The sequence below is a fragment of the Trichechus manatus genome, unplaced genomic scaffold, assembly GCF_000243295.1.
Source record: "Trichechus manatus latirostris isolate Lorelei unplaced genomic scaffold, TriManLat1.0 scaffold00089, whole genome shotgun sequence".
NCBI classification, from domain to species: Eukaryota; Metazoa; Chordata; class Mammalia; order Sirenia; family Trichechidae; genus Trichechus; species Trichechus manatus.
In genome coordinates, this window is record NW_004444025.1 from 3,863,728 (window position 1) to 3,882,326 (window position 18,599).

Sequence of the window (18,599 nt, forward strand, 5' to 3'; positions counted from 1 at the left end):
GTAATTTATGAGTACTTAGTAAAGAATAAATTATGTAATTCTCAATTACTTTTTTAAAGACAATTCTGAGGGAGCATAATCAATAATTTAATATCTTTTCAAACTTGGTGTCAGTGCAAAACTTGAATGGAAAGTGTAGTATAAAATTTGTGACTGAAACCTAAATTAAGGTTTCTACTGTGCCACTTGGAACCCTGGTGGCACAGGGGTAAAGACCTCGACTGCTAACCAAAAAGTCAGCAGTTCAAATCCACCATCCGCTCCTTGGAAACCCTATGGGACAGTTCTACTCTGTCTTATACAGTCTCTGAATCGACAGCAATGGGTATAATGGGTATGGTGCCACTTTATTTAAATCAGATTATCAAAGGGATTTATTGGAAATTAAACTAGTGGGAATGGCTTACAATCATTTTTGTCTAAGTGAGAGAATGTAAGGAATTTACATTTATAAAAGCATTTCTCAAGAGCAAGATCATGAAAAATATAATATCCAGTATTAATCAATATATTAATAAAGCTTAAATTTGGGGGATTTTGAAAGTACATAAATTTGGAAAGAATTATTAACTCAACTATAATTTCACCACCAGAGGCCACAGCATTAACTTGCTGGTAGATTACCATTGCCTCAATTATCAAGTGCTGCTATAATAGAAATACCACAAGAGGGTGGTTTTAACAAATAGAAATTTATTTTCTCACAGTTTGGAGGCCAGAAGTCTGAATTCAGGACACTGGCTCTAGGGGAACACTTTCTCTTTCTCTCTCTCTGCCAGCTCTGGGAGAAGGTTCTTGTCTCTCTTCAGCTTCTCTTCCTCGGTTCCTTGGGGATTTTCATATGCCATGGCATCTATCTTCCCCAACCCCCACCCCATTTGTGCTTGCTTCCCTGATTGCTTGCTTAACCTACTTTCACATCTCAGAGAGATTGGCTTAAGATACATCCTATACTAATACTGCCTCATTGACATAGCAAAGAAAACTCGTTCCCAAGTGAGATTATAATCACAGGTATAGGGATTAGGATTTACAACACATATTTTGGGAAGACACAATTCAATCCATAAGATTCCACCCTTTGGCTCCCAAATATTCATGTCCTTGCCACATGCAAAGCACATTCACCCTATCACATCATCCCAAAAGTCTTAAATCAACTCCAAGTCCAAAATCTCATCTTCTGAAGCATCTAAATCAAATATGGGTGAGACTTCAGGCAACCCCATCCTTGTGACCAACCTGAACGGCAGCCCCGCACTCTGGAACTGAGTTGGTAGAGATCTGATTCTTTGAAACCCAGGAGGCCATGACTCTACCTTTTGAAACCCAGGAGGTGATGGCTTCACCCTTTGAAACCCAGGAGACCATGGCTCCTCAGCAGCCCTGCTTCCCATGCTCCTTCCAACAGTTCTGCTGATCTCTAAACTGCTCCTGGGATGGTCCTTTTCTTTTCTTGGAGGACTACAGCTGTCGTTGCTTTGGCCTATTTCCTACCCGCAGAATTCCAAGAGGCAGACAGCTTTCCTTCCTTTCTTCCTGTCTCTGTTCCCTTCAGTGTAAACTGACGGGTTTTCTGCTGTGGTAGCTGGTTCGATCCATCAGTTACAGGCTTAATCTCTTTAACAGAAGAGTGTGTAGCCACATCCTTGGTGAAAGTTCTAGGACACATGTCCTTAGTTTGTACAACAGAATTTTCCAAATCTTTCAGTTCTGGTTTCAGTTGCATGGATCATTTTCAAGTCCATCTCTTTCCTCTGTCATTTTACTATAAATGGCAAGGAGAAACCATGTTGCCCCTTTAAGATCTTGTTTAGAAATCTCCTCAGCCATAAATCCAAGTTCATTGCTTACAAGTTCCACCTTCCACCAAACATTTGAATATAACTCAAGTTCATTTCCACTGCATAAAATGCATCACCATCACCCTTCCTCCACCATCCAATCACATGTTCATCATTTCCTTTTAAAGTCTCACCAGAAGCAAATTTAATGTCCACATTTCTAGCAACATTCTGTTGCTGGCACCATCTGTATTCTCTAAGATGATAGAGACTTTCCCTATAGCTCCCCTCGCTTCTTTCTGAGCCCTCATCAGAATTGCCTTAGATGTCCATAATTCTACCAGCGGTCTCTTCAACGCAATTTAGGCTCTTACAATTAGGCAACTTAAAACTCTTCCAGTCTCTACCCATTACCCAATTCCAAAACCACTTTCGCATTTTTGGTATCTGTTAGAGCAGCACCTCACCCCTGGTAGCAAATTCTGTCTTATTTATCTGGTGCCGCTGTACCAGAAATGCCACAGTGGATGGCTTTAAGACACAAAAGGTTATTTTCTCACAGTTTAGGAGGCTAGATGTCCGAGTTCGGGGCGCTGGCTGTAGAGGAAGGCTTCCTCCTTCTCTGCCGGCTTGGAGGGAAGGTTTTTGTCTCCAGTTTCTGCTTCTTTGCTCCTTGGGGATCTTCCCGTGGCATGGCATCTCCCTCCACCCGCATTGCGCTGGCTTGCTTGCTTGCTGAATCTGCTTTTCTATCTCAAAAAATATTAACTCAAGACACACCCTACACTAACATTGCCTCATGAACATAACAAAGAAAACTCATTCCCAAATGGGATTATAACCACCAGTATAGGGATTAAGATTTACAACACGTATTTTGGGAGGGCACAGTTCAATCCATAACACTCATTTTTTGTTTTTGAGGTTTTTTTTTTAACATAATTGAAATACCCTGTAAAAACCATTTTTATCATATTTCCAATTAGCATTTAGCATAATTACGTATTTGTGTTATTATAAGCTCTTTTAAAATATTCTATATAATATTACATATCCGATAAATGACAGAGTTTACTTCATTCTTCTTTTGTTGTTGAATATTTAGGTTTTTTTTTTTTTCATTTTTCCCTATGATAGACAACACACTAATCAACATACGTGAATTATTTTAATTCAGCCCATATACATGGAAAATGCACACTGGAATTAATGCTATTTTTACATTCACGTCTTTTCTGTTCTTCCTACTCTTGCCCTTGGTACCTTCATCTTCCTTCCCAACCCTCATCGTGCCGTGCTCGCAACATAAACACGCATTCACATATTAGACATAACTTTAACTTAAAGAGACAGAGTCAGTGTTCAGAATATATCACCAAAATGCTTAGAACTACAAAGCTGTTTAAAAGTTCTTGGCAGATACTCTGTTTACATAAAACATCAAACCTGATCTTGATCTTTTATAACCCTGTAAAAGAGTCTGTAGAATTCTGTGGGAGGAGAAAAGCACACCTGTCACCCCATGTCTGAACAAAGGGGCGCTTTATTAGCTCACAAGCTATAGCCAACTATGCTCATTCACAGTCAGGCCACCACTCTGTCATGAGGGTCTCTACTTCACCATGGAGACACTTGACTACTCTCCGGAGGTTTTACCCTAAAGGTCAAAAACTGGAAGCCTACAAGCAGAACGTTCTCATAGAAAGTTTTGTTTATTCTATGATGTTTTGAAGTACTTTACATTAGCTACCGTTATTTTTAAAATAGGTAATTACATTTTTTTTTTTTTTTTTATTTCTGGCTTTTAGAAAGTTGGTAGACTTGGCCACAAATGGCCCTCAATCTATATGCAACAGTTAGTAGGAGACAGATACTGGGACACTCTAAACTTGTTTTACTTCTCTTTTGTGCTATCTGCCTAACTCCTGTAGACATCTGAGTCTATCCAGTCTAGGCTCCAGAAGTAAATGTAGAGAAGAAGCATTCCACAGTGTTCTTATAGTCATCCATTCTTCATTAAGGCAAGAATCAGACTGTATTTATTATGCTGCTGTTAGGTGGCAGCCAGTCTATTTTCAACTCACAGTAACCCCATGTGGCAGAGTGGAACCGCTCCATAGGGTTTTCTAGGCTGTAATCTTTATCGGAGCAGATCGCCAGGCGGTCTCTCCCATGGAGCAGTTGGTGCATTCAAACCACCCGCCTTTCGATTAGCAACCAAGTGCTTAACTATTGCACCACCAGGGCTCCTTATAGTTATTATACTAGGTAATAATCCCTTGACACTGTTTAACTCTATGAACACCTCCCTGAGAGTCTGTAATATACCTTATAAATGTTGAATCACTTCCCTAAGACTATCATGACAGCCCCACAAGATAACCAAAGGGATACATTCCATTCTCCCTCTTTCCAGAACCCAGGAGTGTGCAGAAGAAATGCTCGCTCACATAAATCAAGTTTTACATATCCTTACACCCCTGCATAAGCCAAAAATCAAGTTTTACATATCCTTACACCCCTGCATAAGCCAAAGAAGAATCAGAAAATTGCAAGCCCATCAAAGTCCTTTGAAGAACTCTTGAATATTCAGAAACAAGGGGAAAAAAATTCCACCAACACTTTGGTGAGAGTACGTCTCACATACTTCGGACATGTTGTCAGGAGGGACCTGTCCCTGGAGAAGGACATCATGCTTGGTAAAGTAGAGGGTCAGTGAAAAAGAGCAAGACCCTCAATGAGATGAATTGTCACACTAGCTGCAACAATGGGCTCAAGTATAACAACAGTTGTGAGGCTGGCGCAGGCCCCAGCAGCGTTTCGTTCTGCTGTTCACAGGGTTGCCATGAGTCGGAACTGACTCGACAGCACTGAACAACACCACCAACATTACAGTTTAGAGTTTGGTTCTTCTCTGTCTTTCTTACTAGTCAGAAATGATTAGCCATTACAGCTTTTGGTTATGCTATTAAGAAAACTCTCCTCCTAAATAATAGCTTTAATGTGAACATAAAACCTCACCACACACTATCAGGTCAGCCTTGGATTTAACCACTCCCGTAGGATGAGTAAGAACAGATCATTCATTTTGCAACGTATGGAGAAGAGCAGCCTGCTATTTAAAAAATAAAATACATGCCCTGGTAAATGTGTATGTTTCCAATGTTGATGCTCTTGCATCGTGTTAAGGTTAAACGCAAAGTAAATTTAGAGCCTTTATTGAAAGCATTGCCTAAATTTCTTAGGTAAGACATGGCATACTTTTGTACTAAATAATTTTTTCGTAGCTTTTTGTTTCTTTCTTCTCGTTGCCCTCTTCTTCCTGGTCCCTCACTGTCATCATTTCTTACTGCCTTCTCTTTATTCAGTGGTCAGTTCTGTGCCCATGAAATGTCTTTGCCGAGGTCTAGAGCTTGGCTGTGATGAAGCCAACTTGCGAGCTGTCCCGTCAGTTTCTTCAAATGTGACTTTAATGTAAGTAGACAAGAATGACTTCATCCCAACAGCCAGAATAGCACCTGTAAAACTGTATCATAATTAAGGCTTGTGGTTACTAACAATGTGTTTTTATCCAAAGGTGGTGTCATTGTTCCTTGGTCTATTATAAGGAATGCTGATTTTTTTTTACTGTTTATTAAATGTTAGACCCTATTTCGACTTATTTCATGTATTAACTTATTTAATGTCTCATAACAATTCTCTAAAGTATTTACTATCATCATATTTTATCTAAACAAAAGATTCCATCGATTGTATGTCCTACTGAAAAATAAGGGAGGGAGGCTGCCAATTAAACTATTATATGGTGTTTTCCTATCACATAGAATTTTTATTTGACATTTATTGGGTAACCTCTTTTAGACTTTACTGGACACAGTTTTTAACAGACTCTTAGGTATAAATAAAAAAGAAAATAAGTAAATTTAATTGATTAAAATATTCCCAGAACTTAATATTTAAAGTCCAACTCTTCTGGATCACATTTTGACTCAGAGATTTATTTACTTGTTTCTTAAATCAAATTTATGTATACAAAAGAAAAAAAATTTTCTCACATATAATAGCTAGTTTGTTGATCTAATATTAATTTGAATCCAAGACACCCGAGTTGGGGTGTGTGTGTGTGTGTGTGTGTGTGTGTGTGTGTGTGTGTGTGTACCAACAAGGTGTAAACACTTGGCTTAAACTTTTAAAAAGAAATCAGAAAGGGAGAAATTCTAATTTCTTAGATGGATATTTTAATCAATATTTTTACTGAGATTTTTTTCTTTTTGTTTTGACCAGATGATTTAGGATCTTGCAGCTCTGACTTTTCAATGTATGAGGACAAAATAGGAGTAATTGTGGTTGACAAGTGTTGACAAGTCCTGCCTGTTTCCCAAACTACTTAATAGAGCATTTATATGCTTAAATACAGGGGGAAGCGCTAAAGCTCAGAGTTCTTGTAGATCCATAGTGGTACCATCAAATTCAGAGTCTAGGAGTTTACTGAGCTGATAGGGGCCTGGGAATGTGAGCTGAGAGCATCAGGCAGGGTAGCCACAAAGACTTGTTTTCCAAAGGAGGTAACATTCCCACCTGAACTAAGGCAAAAACAAGAGTCATTCACCATTCTATCTTATCCCAGTCTCACAATAGCTTTTTTCATAGTAATTAGCCCTACTAGAAAATAATAATAAACCCAAAAAGGATCCAAGATTCTCTAGAGAGTTTCTATGATTCAAATTCTCACTGGAACTTCTGGGTATAAGAATTTGTGATGGTCTCGTTCTATTTTTAAAGGGAAACAAATCTCTTATTATCTGCACCGTTTGTATCAAATTACTAGAAAATCTAAAGCAAAGAATACCCTGGTGCCGCCAGCCTCATTTTTCATTTTCCCACAAGCAAGCTTTCAATCTCCTCTACAGCAATCCAAGTACCCTTTGTAAAAGGAAGGAATGGCGGGAAAGAATGCTGAGGGACGCAGGGAGGGAGATGGCCACTAACGACGGGTGCACGCCCCACCTACTGGCACTGAGATTTACATAAAAAAGAAAAAACACTGTTCAGGCCCAATTCATACATACACGTATGTAGCTGCAGACCTCCATATACATACATACATTCATAAAGAGATATGTGCAGGCGTGAGGGCCACCAGTTTGCAGCTCCCAGTATATTGACTCCCGGTATAAAACAACTTCTGGTATAACGACTCCCAGTATAATAACTCCTGATATAATGACTCCTGGTATAAAACAACTCCTGGTATAACAACTCCCGTTATAACGGAAAAAAACTAAGATGAGATCCTAGTGAGTGACTGGCTACAGGATAGTGAGGGAGAAGAGGGGTTAGAGTGACTCCAAGTTTTCCATCCTGAGTGATACAGTGATCTGAGAGAGGGGGAAGACTTGGTGGCAGTAAGTGGAGAGGACTAGGACTCCAACTTCAGATGCTTTCATTATGAGGTTACAGGTCACTGGGTGGACATTTCCAACAGGCATTTGGAGATGTAGGAAAAAAGGAGTGAGGTCAATTTAAAATTTATTTCTTCAAATGTTCTGCATCCCACTTTGGTGAGTGGCATCTGGGGTCTTAAAAGCTTGCAAGCGGCCATCTAAGATGCATCAATTGGTCCCAACCACCTGGAAGGAGAATGAAGAACACCAAAGACACAAGGAAAGTATTAGCCCAAGAGACAGAAAGGGCCGCATAAACCAGAGACTTCATCAGCCTGAGACCAGAAGAACTAGATGGTGCCCGGCTACCACCAATGATCACCCTGACAGGAAACACAACAGAGATTCCCTGATGGAGCAGGAGAAAGGTGGGGTGCAGAACTCAAATTCTAGAAAGAAGACAAGACTTAATGGTCTGACTGAGACTGGAGGAACCCCAGAAAACATGGCCTCTGGATTCTCTATCAGCCCAGAACTAAAACAATTTCCAAGGCCAACTCTTCAGACAGGTATTGGACTGGACTATGGGACATAGAGTGATACTCGTGAGGAGTGTGCCTCTTAGCTCAGGTAGATACAAGAGACTAAATGGGCAGCTTCTGTCAGGAGGTGAGATGGGAAGGCAGAGAGGGTTAGGAGCTGGTTAAATGGAAATGGGAATGGGGGGTGGAAAGGAGGAGTGTGCTGTCGCAGTGTGGGGAGGGCAATTGGGGTCACATAACAATGTATGTATAAATTTTTGTATGGGAAAAAATTTTTTTTAATTTATTTCTGCAACATTACATTTTTTTGTTAAGAAAATGGCATTTTCTTGTGTTTTGGGTTGAGCGGCTTGATTCAGGCTGTCCATTTATACCTTATGCTGCTGAGCACTGGTTCTCAGTATCACACCAGGCCCCATTCTTTGTTGTCCAATTTCATAGTGAAAAGGAACTCTAGCTTTACAGCAAATGTGCTGGGAGAGTAAGTGCTGTATTTTATTATTGAACTCTTTTCATGTTTTGAGTTGAAACTGTTAAAGGGAAATAATGTAAGAAATGGACTAAATGGTATACAAGTAAAATTATTTTAAAAAGCCAATAATCCAAGTAATGCTGATTGAAGTTAGGGATTTTTTTTTTTTAATTTCGTATAAATGATAATGAGCAAAACAGGCAAACACAGATGAAAGTGAGTATTTGTGTATTGTTCTAGCTTGCTAAACATTAACTTTGACTGTTTTGGAAGCTGACTTTTAGATTCTGAAGTTTAATTACTTGTTGTTAGGTGTTGTCGAGTTGGTTCCAACTCATAGTAACCCTATATACAACAGAATAAAACAGTGTCTGGTCCTGTGCCACCCTCACAATCATTGCTATGTTTGAGCCCATTGTTGCAGCCACTGTGTCAATCCATCCTGTTGAGGGTCTTCCTCTTTTTCACTGACCCTCTACTTTACCAAGCATGATGTTCTTCTCCAGTGACTGGTCCCTCCTGATAACACGTCCAAAGTACATGAGGCGAAGTCTCTCCATTCTCACTTCTAAGGAGCATTCTGGCCATACTTCTTCCAAGACAGATTTGTTCATTCTTCTGGCAATCTATGGTATATTCAATATTCTTCGCCAACACCATGATTCAAGGGTATCAGTTCCTCCTCGGTCTTCCTTATTCATCCAGCTTTCGCATGCGTATGAAGCAATTGAAAACACCATGGCTTGCGTCAGACACACCTTAGTCCTCAAAGTCACATTTTTTGGGGTGGATTTAATAACTAGAACTATATGATCCCGTGTAAAGAGCTTCCTTTAAGAATTAGATTCTACAGATGGCTTTGACAAAGAAGATAAGGTTAGGAAGGTTCGTACACATGTACACACACATACACCATATGTGTGTGTGTGTTTGTATATATATATATAAATACATACACACGTGTGTATATAAAATCATCATCAGTTAACATTGATTGAGCTCTTATTATCTGCTAGTGCTGTACTAAGATCTTACGTAAATAATCATCTCATGTAAACGTTATTGAACCCAGGAAGGTGGGTCCTTGCCCTGCGCACTCAGACTTGCCAGTTATCTGAACACTAGTCTTTGAGAAAGAGAAAGTAACTCTATTGCAATGCACAGAGCAAGTCCCTTAGATCTGGCTCCCCGAGTTATAGGGAAGCAGGATTATTTGCGATTTGGGTGGCAAGATGGCAGCCACACAGGCATACTGGGGAAGGAAAATTCTAGAAGGTGGCCAGGAAACGAGAGGTGACATGGTTCTTGTCAAATCTCGGGTTTGGAACAGGGTCCGGGTGATGATTTTCCTTCTGATTCGTTCCTCCTGTTGCTGGGTCCTCTGTTGAGGTCAATTAGCAGTCACAGCTGGCCCTTCCGTGGGATGGGCCAAATCTGGCTTGGGCTTGTTTAAGGACTAATGGAAATTTACTGGCATTCATAGGGCCAGGTTATATATATATCCTCATTTTAAAGATGACATAAATGAGGCCCAAGCATACTAAGAAACTTGCCCAAAGTCATGGAGATAGGATAATAAATGGCAAATCCTGGAATTAAACCCAGGTTTCCCCAACTCCAAGGCCCATAATTTATCCACCATAAGCTACACCCCTCTTTAGACAATAGATAATAGATTACTTCAAAAATCACTAAGTTCTGGAACACTGCTATGGTGTATAATCTCCACTACATTCTTAGAACTTATCGTTTTGTCTTTATTTATACCATCAGCAATGGGACTGACATTCTGCTTGAAGTCTTTTTTTTTTTAAACAAAGAAACAGTTTTTACCTCTGCATGAGAGTAATTCCATACACCATGTTTTTTTTTAAGTTTACTTTAAGATATGGAAGATTCTTAGCGAACTGAGATCACTCAAAGGCCAAGTAATGCTTTCTTATCCATTCATTCAATAAATATTTATTGAGTACCTGTCATGTGACAGATCCCTGGGTGGAGCAGACCATTTGCACTTGGCTGCTAACTAAAAGGTTGATGGTTCAAGCCTACTCAGCAGCACCTTGGAAGAAAGGCCTGGCAATCTGTTTCCATAAAGATTACAGCCAAGAAAACCCTATGGAGCAGTTCTACTCTATAACACATGGGGTCACCATGAGTCGAAACTGACTCAATAGCAAGTGTTTGTTTTAAGGGTCCCTGGGTGGCACAAACTGTTCTCGGCTACTAATTGAAAGGTTGGCAGTTTGAACCCACCTACTGGTTGCCACAGAAGAAAGTCCTGAAGATCTGCTTCCATAAAGACTACAGCCAAGAAAATCCTATGCAACTCAGTTCTACTCTGTAGCACATGGGTCGCCATGAGTCAAAATCAACTCGACAGTAACAAGTTTTGTTTTGTTTACCATGTACCTTGGAAGATATAGGCTCTTGAAATATATCACTGAACAAAAGAGACAAAAATACCTGTTATCATGGAGCTTACATTCTAATAGGAGGAGACAAACAATAAACAAGCTGGATGAAGGGGACTGGAAATGTGGAGAGAGGGTCATTTGCAATATTAAGTAGGGTGGTCAGGCTAGATCTCATTGAAAAGATGACATTTGCGTAAAGATGTGAAGCAGGTGGTGACAGAGCTAGCCACGTGGATTGTTCCAAGCAGAGGAAAACACCAATATAAAGACATTGAGTTGAGAGTATGTTAGGTATTTACAGGAAAATGCAAAGAGATTATGTGGCTAGAGCAGAATGAGTGAGTAGGAGAGTAATACATCAAAGAAGTAATGAGTGTGGGGGTTGGGCATATCACCTAGGACCTTTAGGTCATTGTAAGAACTTTAGCTCTTATTCCAAGTGAAATGAGAGCCATTGTAGGGTTCTACACAGAGGAGTCGCATGTTATAACTTAGATTTTTAAAGGATCACTCTGGCTACTTGTTGAGAATAGATAAAGGTGAAAAGGTGAAAAGGGCAAACGAGAAAGCTGAGACACCAGTTAGGCTATTGCAGTAACCAGGCAAGGGATGGTGAAGGCTTACACCAAGGTGGTAGCAGTGGAGATGATGGGATACTGTCAGATTCTTGTCATATTTTGAAAGTAGACCCGACAGGATTTCTGGATAGACTGAATGCATGACAGAGTTTGAAAAAGAGACAAGGATGCCGAAGTTTGTAGGCTGAACAACATGAAGGATGGAGTTTACATCAACTGAGATGGCAAAAATCTCCTCACAGGGAAGAAGATTAGAAGGTCAGTTGCGAACATGTTAATTTTGAGATATCTACTAGATATCTTAGTAGAAATGACAAGTTGGCAATTCGATGTGTGAATCTGGAATTTATCTGGGCTGAGTCCAGTTTAGAAATCACCAATATATATTGCTATTTAGACTGGACACTCCTACATGAAGAAAAGAAGGGCAAACAGAAAGGAGGTGAGGAATAACCAATTATTTGAAGACATACTCAAAGAGTGAGTTGTCCTGGGATCCCTATGAAGAAAATCTATAAAAGAAAGGGAGAGATCAACTGCAAAGGCTGCTGCTAATAGATGAAATAAAACAACGACTGAGAATTGACCATTAGATTTAACAATTTGGAAGTCAATGGTGACTTTGACAAGAGAAGTTTCTATGGATAGATGGGTTCAAGTCCTTTTGAAGTGGATTTAAGAGAGACTAAGAATTTCTTGGAGCCCTGGTGGTGAAGTGGTTAAGAGCTCAGGCTGCTAACCAAAAGGTTGGCAGTTCGAATCCACCAGCCACTCCTTGGAAACCTTACGGGGCTGTTTTACTCTGTCCTGTAGGGTCACTATGGGTCAGAATCAGCTCAACGGCACACAAGAACAACAGGAATTTCTTAGACTGGAGAATACTAGCAATTGTTCAGTTTTTAATCTCCTCATACATCTTCCCCCAAAAATGAAAAAATCAGAAAGAAGCACAAATAAAAACACACATGATCCACACTTTCAGCATTCCTAGTCAGCACTATTATTGTTGTTAAATGCAGTAGAGTCAGTTCTGACTCATAGCAACCCCGTGTACAACAGAACGAAACACTGCCTGGTCCTGTGCCATCCTCATAATCATTGTCATGCTTGTCAGCATTGTTAGGACACAGAGTACCACAATCCTCCAGTTACCCATAAATAGAGGAAAAATGAAACACCAAATTCCAACAGAGCTCTTTCCACTTCAAACCTATGAGTCGGGAAGGAAAGCATAAGAATTCCGTGGGGGGATAAAAAAAGAAGAAAGGGGCTGGAGATAACGAAACAGATACGAAGTCACGCCCACTAAGAGAAAGTTCAGCACTAAGTGGCAAAATACTGAACAGAAATCTGGAACTTGGTGGTTCACACCAAGGCGAAAGAGGCTTGAAAGTGAATAGGATCAGAAGTGGCAGGCTCAAAGAAGCATTACTTCTAGAGGAGAGTCAGATAAATAGCGAAGGAGTGGTGGCACTTGGAGATGTGGTAATGATGAAAAAAGGAAATAGAAAGGAAAATCAATTATCCTACAGAAATAAAAGAGAAACATGACAGGATCACTCTCTCCCCCTTTTTCATACCAGCAATATAAAATAGCATCTAACCGCTTAGCTCTTGAACTAAGAATTCTGTCCATAAAATGACTAGTAATAGTAAAAAACTTAAACCATTTCCATACAAAACTATGATTAAAAAAAAAACTATGAACTATGAATCAGAATAGTTCATGAGATGAAAATTCTTCCCCCAAATACCAGCTTTGGTATAAAAGAAAATCATAGCACAAAACTCCAGACTCAATCAAAGGAATATGAAAAAAACCTTTATTCAGAAATTTTACAACTAAGAAGAGAACTGGAAAAAAAAAAGGAAGAAATGAAAAAAGAATTGGTTGAACCCAAGGAAGAAATAGAAAACAAAAGTCAAAGTTATATCAGAAAGAAAGACTAAATCATAAGCTGCTCAAAGGAGAATAGAGTCTAATGAAAACTGAGCAAGAAGCACAGCTACGGGGACAGAAAAACAAGACAATGATAATAAGTTAAAGAAAGAAATAAAGAAAGGTCAGAAAGTGTGTTTTTGTCTTGGAAGTGGGGCAAGAACATAGATGATAGGTAGGTCGATAGGTAGGTAGGTAGGTAGATGCTGTAGAGTTGACTCCAACAGAGAGAAACATTGCCCAGTCCTGCATCATCCTCATGATCTCTGGCATGTTAGAGTTCATCCTTGTGGCTATTGTGTCAATCCATTTCATCAAGTGTCCCCATCACCCTCACTGGCCCCCAACTTCACCAAACATGATGTTCTCCTCTAGAGACTGATCCCCCCAGATGCAAGAGAATCAGACTATGTTCTGTGGTGATCCATAAGGTTTTCATTGGCTAATTTTCAGAAGCAGATTGCCAGGTCTTTTTTCCTAGTCTGTCTTAACCTGGAAGTTCTGCTGATACCTGTACACCATGGGTGACCATGCTGGTATATGAAATACCAGTGGCATAGCTTCCAGCATCATAGCAACACACAAGCCACCACAGTACGACAAAATGACAGATGAGTGATGGAAAGAGGAACATAAATATGTACATTTTGGGTCCCCAAAAAGGAAAAGCAAGAGAGTGAAACAGAACTAAAATTTAAAACTGTAATTCAAGAAAACTTATCTGGAAATAAAAGATAATCCAAGTCTACATATTGAAAAGGTTAGGGAGTATCCTAGATAATTGGCGTAGAGTGATCCTATCTGAGACATGTCTGAGACTATTAGACTTTAAAGATGAAGGAAAAGAAATCCTCAGGTTCTCCAGGTAAAAACATCAAATAACTTAAAAGTCAAAAGAATTATACTGCCATTCGGCTTCTCAAAAAAAAAAAAGCAAAGCAACAAAGGAACAGCGCTTTCAAGAAATTTAAGAAAAGAAAGAACTAACAAAAGACTTTGTATATCCAGCTAAGCTATCGTTCAAGAATGAAAGGTATAACATGATTCATGTCATTGATATCACTGAATTGTACACCTAAAAAGTGTTGAATTGGCAAATGCTGTGTTATATATTTTTGCAACAATAAAAATGGAAGAATCAAAACCATGGAACAGCAGTTTTGAACATGCAGTATCTCTTATATACTGTACACACATGCCCTTCCAGCGGACTCGACTAAAGCCCTTCATCCACCCACCCCTCCTCTCACAGCTAAAGAGACTGTGATTCACGCAACCAAGCTTAGCTAGCTAGCAACAGACAGGGGTCTGGATCCCAGCTAAAATGGTTTTGAATTTTTTGTTAGTTTATTTTGTTACTACTACATTGCTTTTCTAGAAAACTGAAGGTTTGTGTCCCATTTAATACAAGCGCAATCAAGTGGACGTAGTCTTGGAGCCCTGGTGGCACAATGGATAAGAGCTCGGCTGCTAACCAAAAGGTCAACAGTTCGAATCTACCAGCTGCTCCTTGGAAACACTATGGGGCAGTTCTACTCTGTCCTATAGGGTCCCTGTGAGTCAGAACTGAATCAATGGAAATCGGAATGGGTTTTCAGTCTGTTCCTTACCAAATTGTGATACAAAGAAAATCTTTCTGTACAATTCATAGAAATTTGAAATAGGATCACTTATGGAACAAAGATGGTTCAATTATATGTACCAATCGACAGTATCCTTCAAAACTAATTTGAAAAGGATGAAATAGTAATGGAATGTGAGAAATAAAAATTTTAAGAAATATAAAATTACTTAAATTCTTTTCTTTTCATGATGCTTTAAGTGAAAGTTTACAATTCAAGTTAGTCTCTAATAAAAAAATTTATACACATATTGTGACGTGACCCTGGTTGATCTCCTTATACTGTGACAACATACTCTTCCTTTCCACTCCAGAATTCCAGTGTCCATTAAGCCAGCTCCTGACACTTTCTGCCTTCTCATCTCACCTCTGGACAGGAGCTGCCCATTTAGTTTCATGTATCCACTTGAGCTAAGAAGCATACTCTTCATGAGTATCATTTTATGTCCCATAGTCCAGTCTAATCTTTGTCTGAAGAACTGGCCTTAGGAATGGTTTTACTTTTGGGCTAACAGAGAGTCTGGGAGCTATGTCTTCCGGGGTCCCTCCAGTCTCAGTCAAACCATTAAGTCTAGTCTTTTTACTAGAATTTGAGTGCTGTACCCCACTTTTCTCCTGCTCCATTAAGGACTCTCTGCTGTGTTCCCTGTCAGGGCAGTCATTCGTGGTAGGCAGGCATCATCTAGTTCTTCTGGTCTCAGGCTGATGGAGTCTCTGGTTTATGTGGCTCTTTTGTCCTTGGGCTAATATTTTCCTTGTGTCTTTGGTTTCATTCTCCTTTGCTCCAGGTGGATTGGGACCAATTGATGCATCTTAGCTGGCCGCTGGCTGGTTTTAAGACCCCAGACATCATTCACCAAAGTGGGATGCCGAACATTTTCTTAATAAAGTTTGTTATGCCAGTTGACCTAGATGTCCCCTGAAACCATGATCCCCAGACCCCCGCCCCTGCTACTCTGTCCCTCGAAGTATTTGGTTGTATTCAGGAAACTTCTTAGCTTTTGGTTTAGTCCACTTGTGCTGACTTCCCCTGTAGTGTGTGTTGTTCTTCCCTTCACCTAAGACAACTCTTGTTACTATCTACTTACTGAATACCCTTCCTCCCTCCCCAACCTTGTAAACATCAAAGAATGTTTTCTTCTATGCTTAAACCTTTTCTTGAGTTCTTATAATAGTAGTCTTATACAATATTTGTCCTTTTGCAACTGACTTAATTCACTCAGCATAATGCCTTAAAGATTCACCCATGTTAAGAGATGTTTCATGGATTCATCGTTGTTCTTTATCGTTGCTTAGTATTCCATTGTGTGGATATACCATAATTGGTCTATCCATTCGTCCATTGATGGGCACGTAGGTTGTTTCCATATTTCTGGTATCTTGAACAGTGCTGCAATGAACATGAGTGTGTATATATCTATTTGTGTGATGACTCTTACTTCCCTAGGATATATTTCAAGGCGTGGGATTGCTGGATCATATGATACTTCTATTTCTAGCTTTTTAAGGAAGCGTCAAATTGATATCCAAGGTGGTTGTACCATTTTACATTCCCACCAACAGTGTATAAGTGTTCCAGTCTCTCCACAACCTCTCCAGCATTTATTATTTTGTGTTTTTTGGATTAATGCTAACCTTGTTGGGGTGAGATGGTATCTCATTGTAGTTTTGATTTGCATTTCTCTAATGGCTAATGATCGTGAGCATTTCCTCATGTGTCTGTTAGCCACCTGAATGTCTTCTTTGGTGAAGTGCCTGTTCATACCCTTCGCCCATTTTTTAACTGGATTATTTGTCTTTTTGTTGTTGAGGTTTTGCAGTATCTTGTAGATTTTAGAGATTAGACACTGATCAGATTTGTCGTAGCTAAAAATGTTTTCCCAGTCTGTAGGTGGTCTTTTTACTCTTTTGGTGAAGTCTTTTGATGAGCATAAGTGTTTGATTTTTAGGAGCTCCCAGTTATCTAGTCTCTTTTCTGGTGCTTGTGCATTGTTACTTATGGTTCATATTGTGTTTATGCCGTGTATTAGGGCTCCTAGTGTTGTCCCTATTTTTTCTACCATGATCTTAATTGTTTTGGATTTTATAGTTAGGTCTTTGATCCATTTTGAGTTAGTTTTTGTGCATGGTGTGATGTATGGGTCTTGTTTCATTTTTTTACAGATGGATATCCAGTTATGCCAGTGCTATTTGTTAAAGAGACTGTCTTTTCCCCAATTAACGGACTTTGGGCCTTTATCAAATATCAGCTGCTCATAGGTGGATGAATTTACATCTGGATTCTCAATTCTGTTCCATTGATCTATATAACTGTTGTTCTACCAGTCCGAGGATGTTTTGACTATTGTGGCAGTATAAGAGGTTCTAAAATCAGGTAGTGTGAGGCCCCCCACTTTGTTCTTCTTCTTGGGTAATGCTTCACTTATCCGGGGCCTCTTCCTTTTCCATATGAAGTTGGTGATTTGTTTCTCCATCTCATTTAAAAAATGCCTTTGGAATCTGGATCAGGATTGCATTGTATCTGAAGATCACTTTGGGTAGAATTGACATTTTCACAATGTTGAGTCTTCCTATCCATGAGCAAGGGATGTTTTTCCACCTATGCAGGTCTCTTCTGGTTTCTTGCAGTAGCATCTTGTAGTTTTCATTGTATAGGTCTTTTATCTTTGTGGTTAGATTTATTCCTAAGTATTTTATCTTCTTGGGGGCCATTGTAAATGGTATTGATTTGGTGATCTCCTCTTCGAGGTTCTCTTTGTTGGTGTAGAGGAATACAACTGATTTTTGTATGTTTATCTTGTATCCTGATACATTGCTGAAATCTTCTATTAGTTCCAGTAGTTTTCTTGTGGATTCTTTGGGGTTTTCTGTGGACAAGATCATTTCATGGGCAAACATTTACCAACTTGGATTCTCTTTGTTTCTTTTTCTAGCCTAATTGCTCTGGCTAGGACCTCCACCACAATGTTGAATAAGAGTAGTGATAAAGGGCATCCTTGTCTGATTCCTGTTCTCAAGGACAATGCTTTCAGACTGTTTCCATTTAGGATGATGTTGGCTGTTGGCTTTGTATAAATGCCCTTTATTATGTTGAGGAATTTCCCTTCTATTCCTATTTTGGAAGAGTTTTTATCATGAATGTGTGTTGGACTTTGTCAAATGCCTTTTCTGCGTCAATTGATAAGATCATGTGGTTCTTGTCTTTGGTTTTATTTATGTGATAGATTACATTGATTGTCTTTCTAATGTTGAACATCCCTGCATACCTGATATCAATTCCACTTGATAGTGGTGGATTATTTTTCTGATATGTTGTTGAGTTCTATTGACTAGAACTTTGCTGAGAATTTTTGCATCAATGTTCATGAGGGATATTGGTCTGTAATTTTCTTTTTTTATGGTGTCTTTACCTGGTTTTCATATCAGGGTTATGGTAGATTCATAGAATGAGTTTGGGAGTATTCTGTCCTTTTCTATGCTCTGAAATACCTTTAGTAGTAGTGGTCTTAACTCTTCTCTGAAAGTTTGGTAGAATTCTCCAGTGAAACCATCAGGGCCAGGGCTTTCTTGGGAGTTTTTTAATTACTTTTTCAATCTCTTCTTTTGTTATAGGTTTATTTAGTTGTTCTGCCTCTGTTGCGTTAGTTTAGGTAGGTAGTGAGTTTCTAGAAATTTTTCCATTTTCTCTAGGTTTTCAAATTTGTTAGAGTACAATTTTTCATAGTATTCTGTTATGACTCTTTTAATTTCAGTTGGGTCTGTTGTGATATCACCCATCTCATTTCTTATTCGGGTTTTCTACTTCCTCTCCTGTTTTTCTTTTGTCAGTTTGGCCAATGGTTTATCAATTTTGTTGATCTTT

At 39.3% G+C, this 18,599-nt stretch overlaps 1 protein-coding gene across 8 annotated transcripts in view; it reads left to right on the forward strand.

Annotated features, from left to right (window-relative positions):
- The window catches only part of RXFP1 (relaxin family peptide receptor 1), a 157,377-nt gene that overhangs the window by 83,391 nt on the left and 55,387 nt on the right, over window positions 1-18,599 (forward strand). For 5 of the 8 annotated variants that reach the window (XM_004382043.2, XM_004382045.2, XM_004382041.2 and 2 more), the window contains one exon: window positions 5,153-5,258. In XM_004382043.2, the coding sequence (XP_004382100.1) occupies window positions 5,153-5,258 (106 nt within the window). Of the gene's footprint in view, window positions 1-5,071; window positions 5,259-18,599 lie in introns of all 8 variants that reach the window. The other 3 variants (XM_004382040.2, XM_004382046.2, XM_012557191.1) reach the window with 1 other exon arrangement.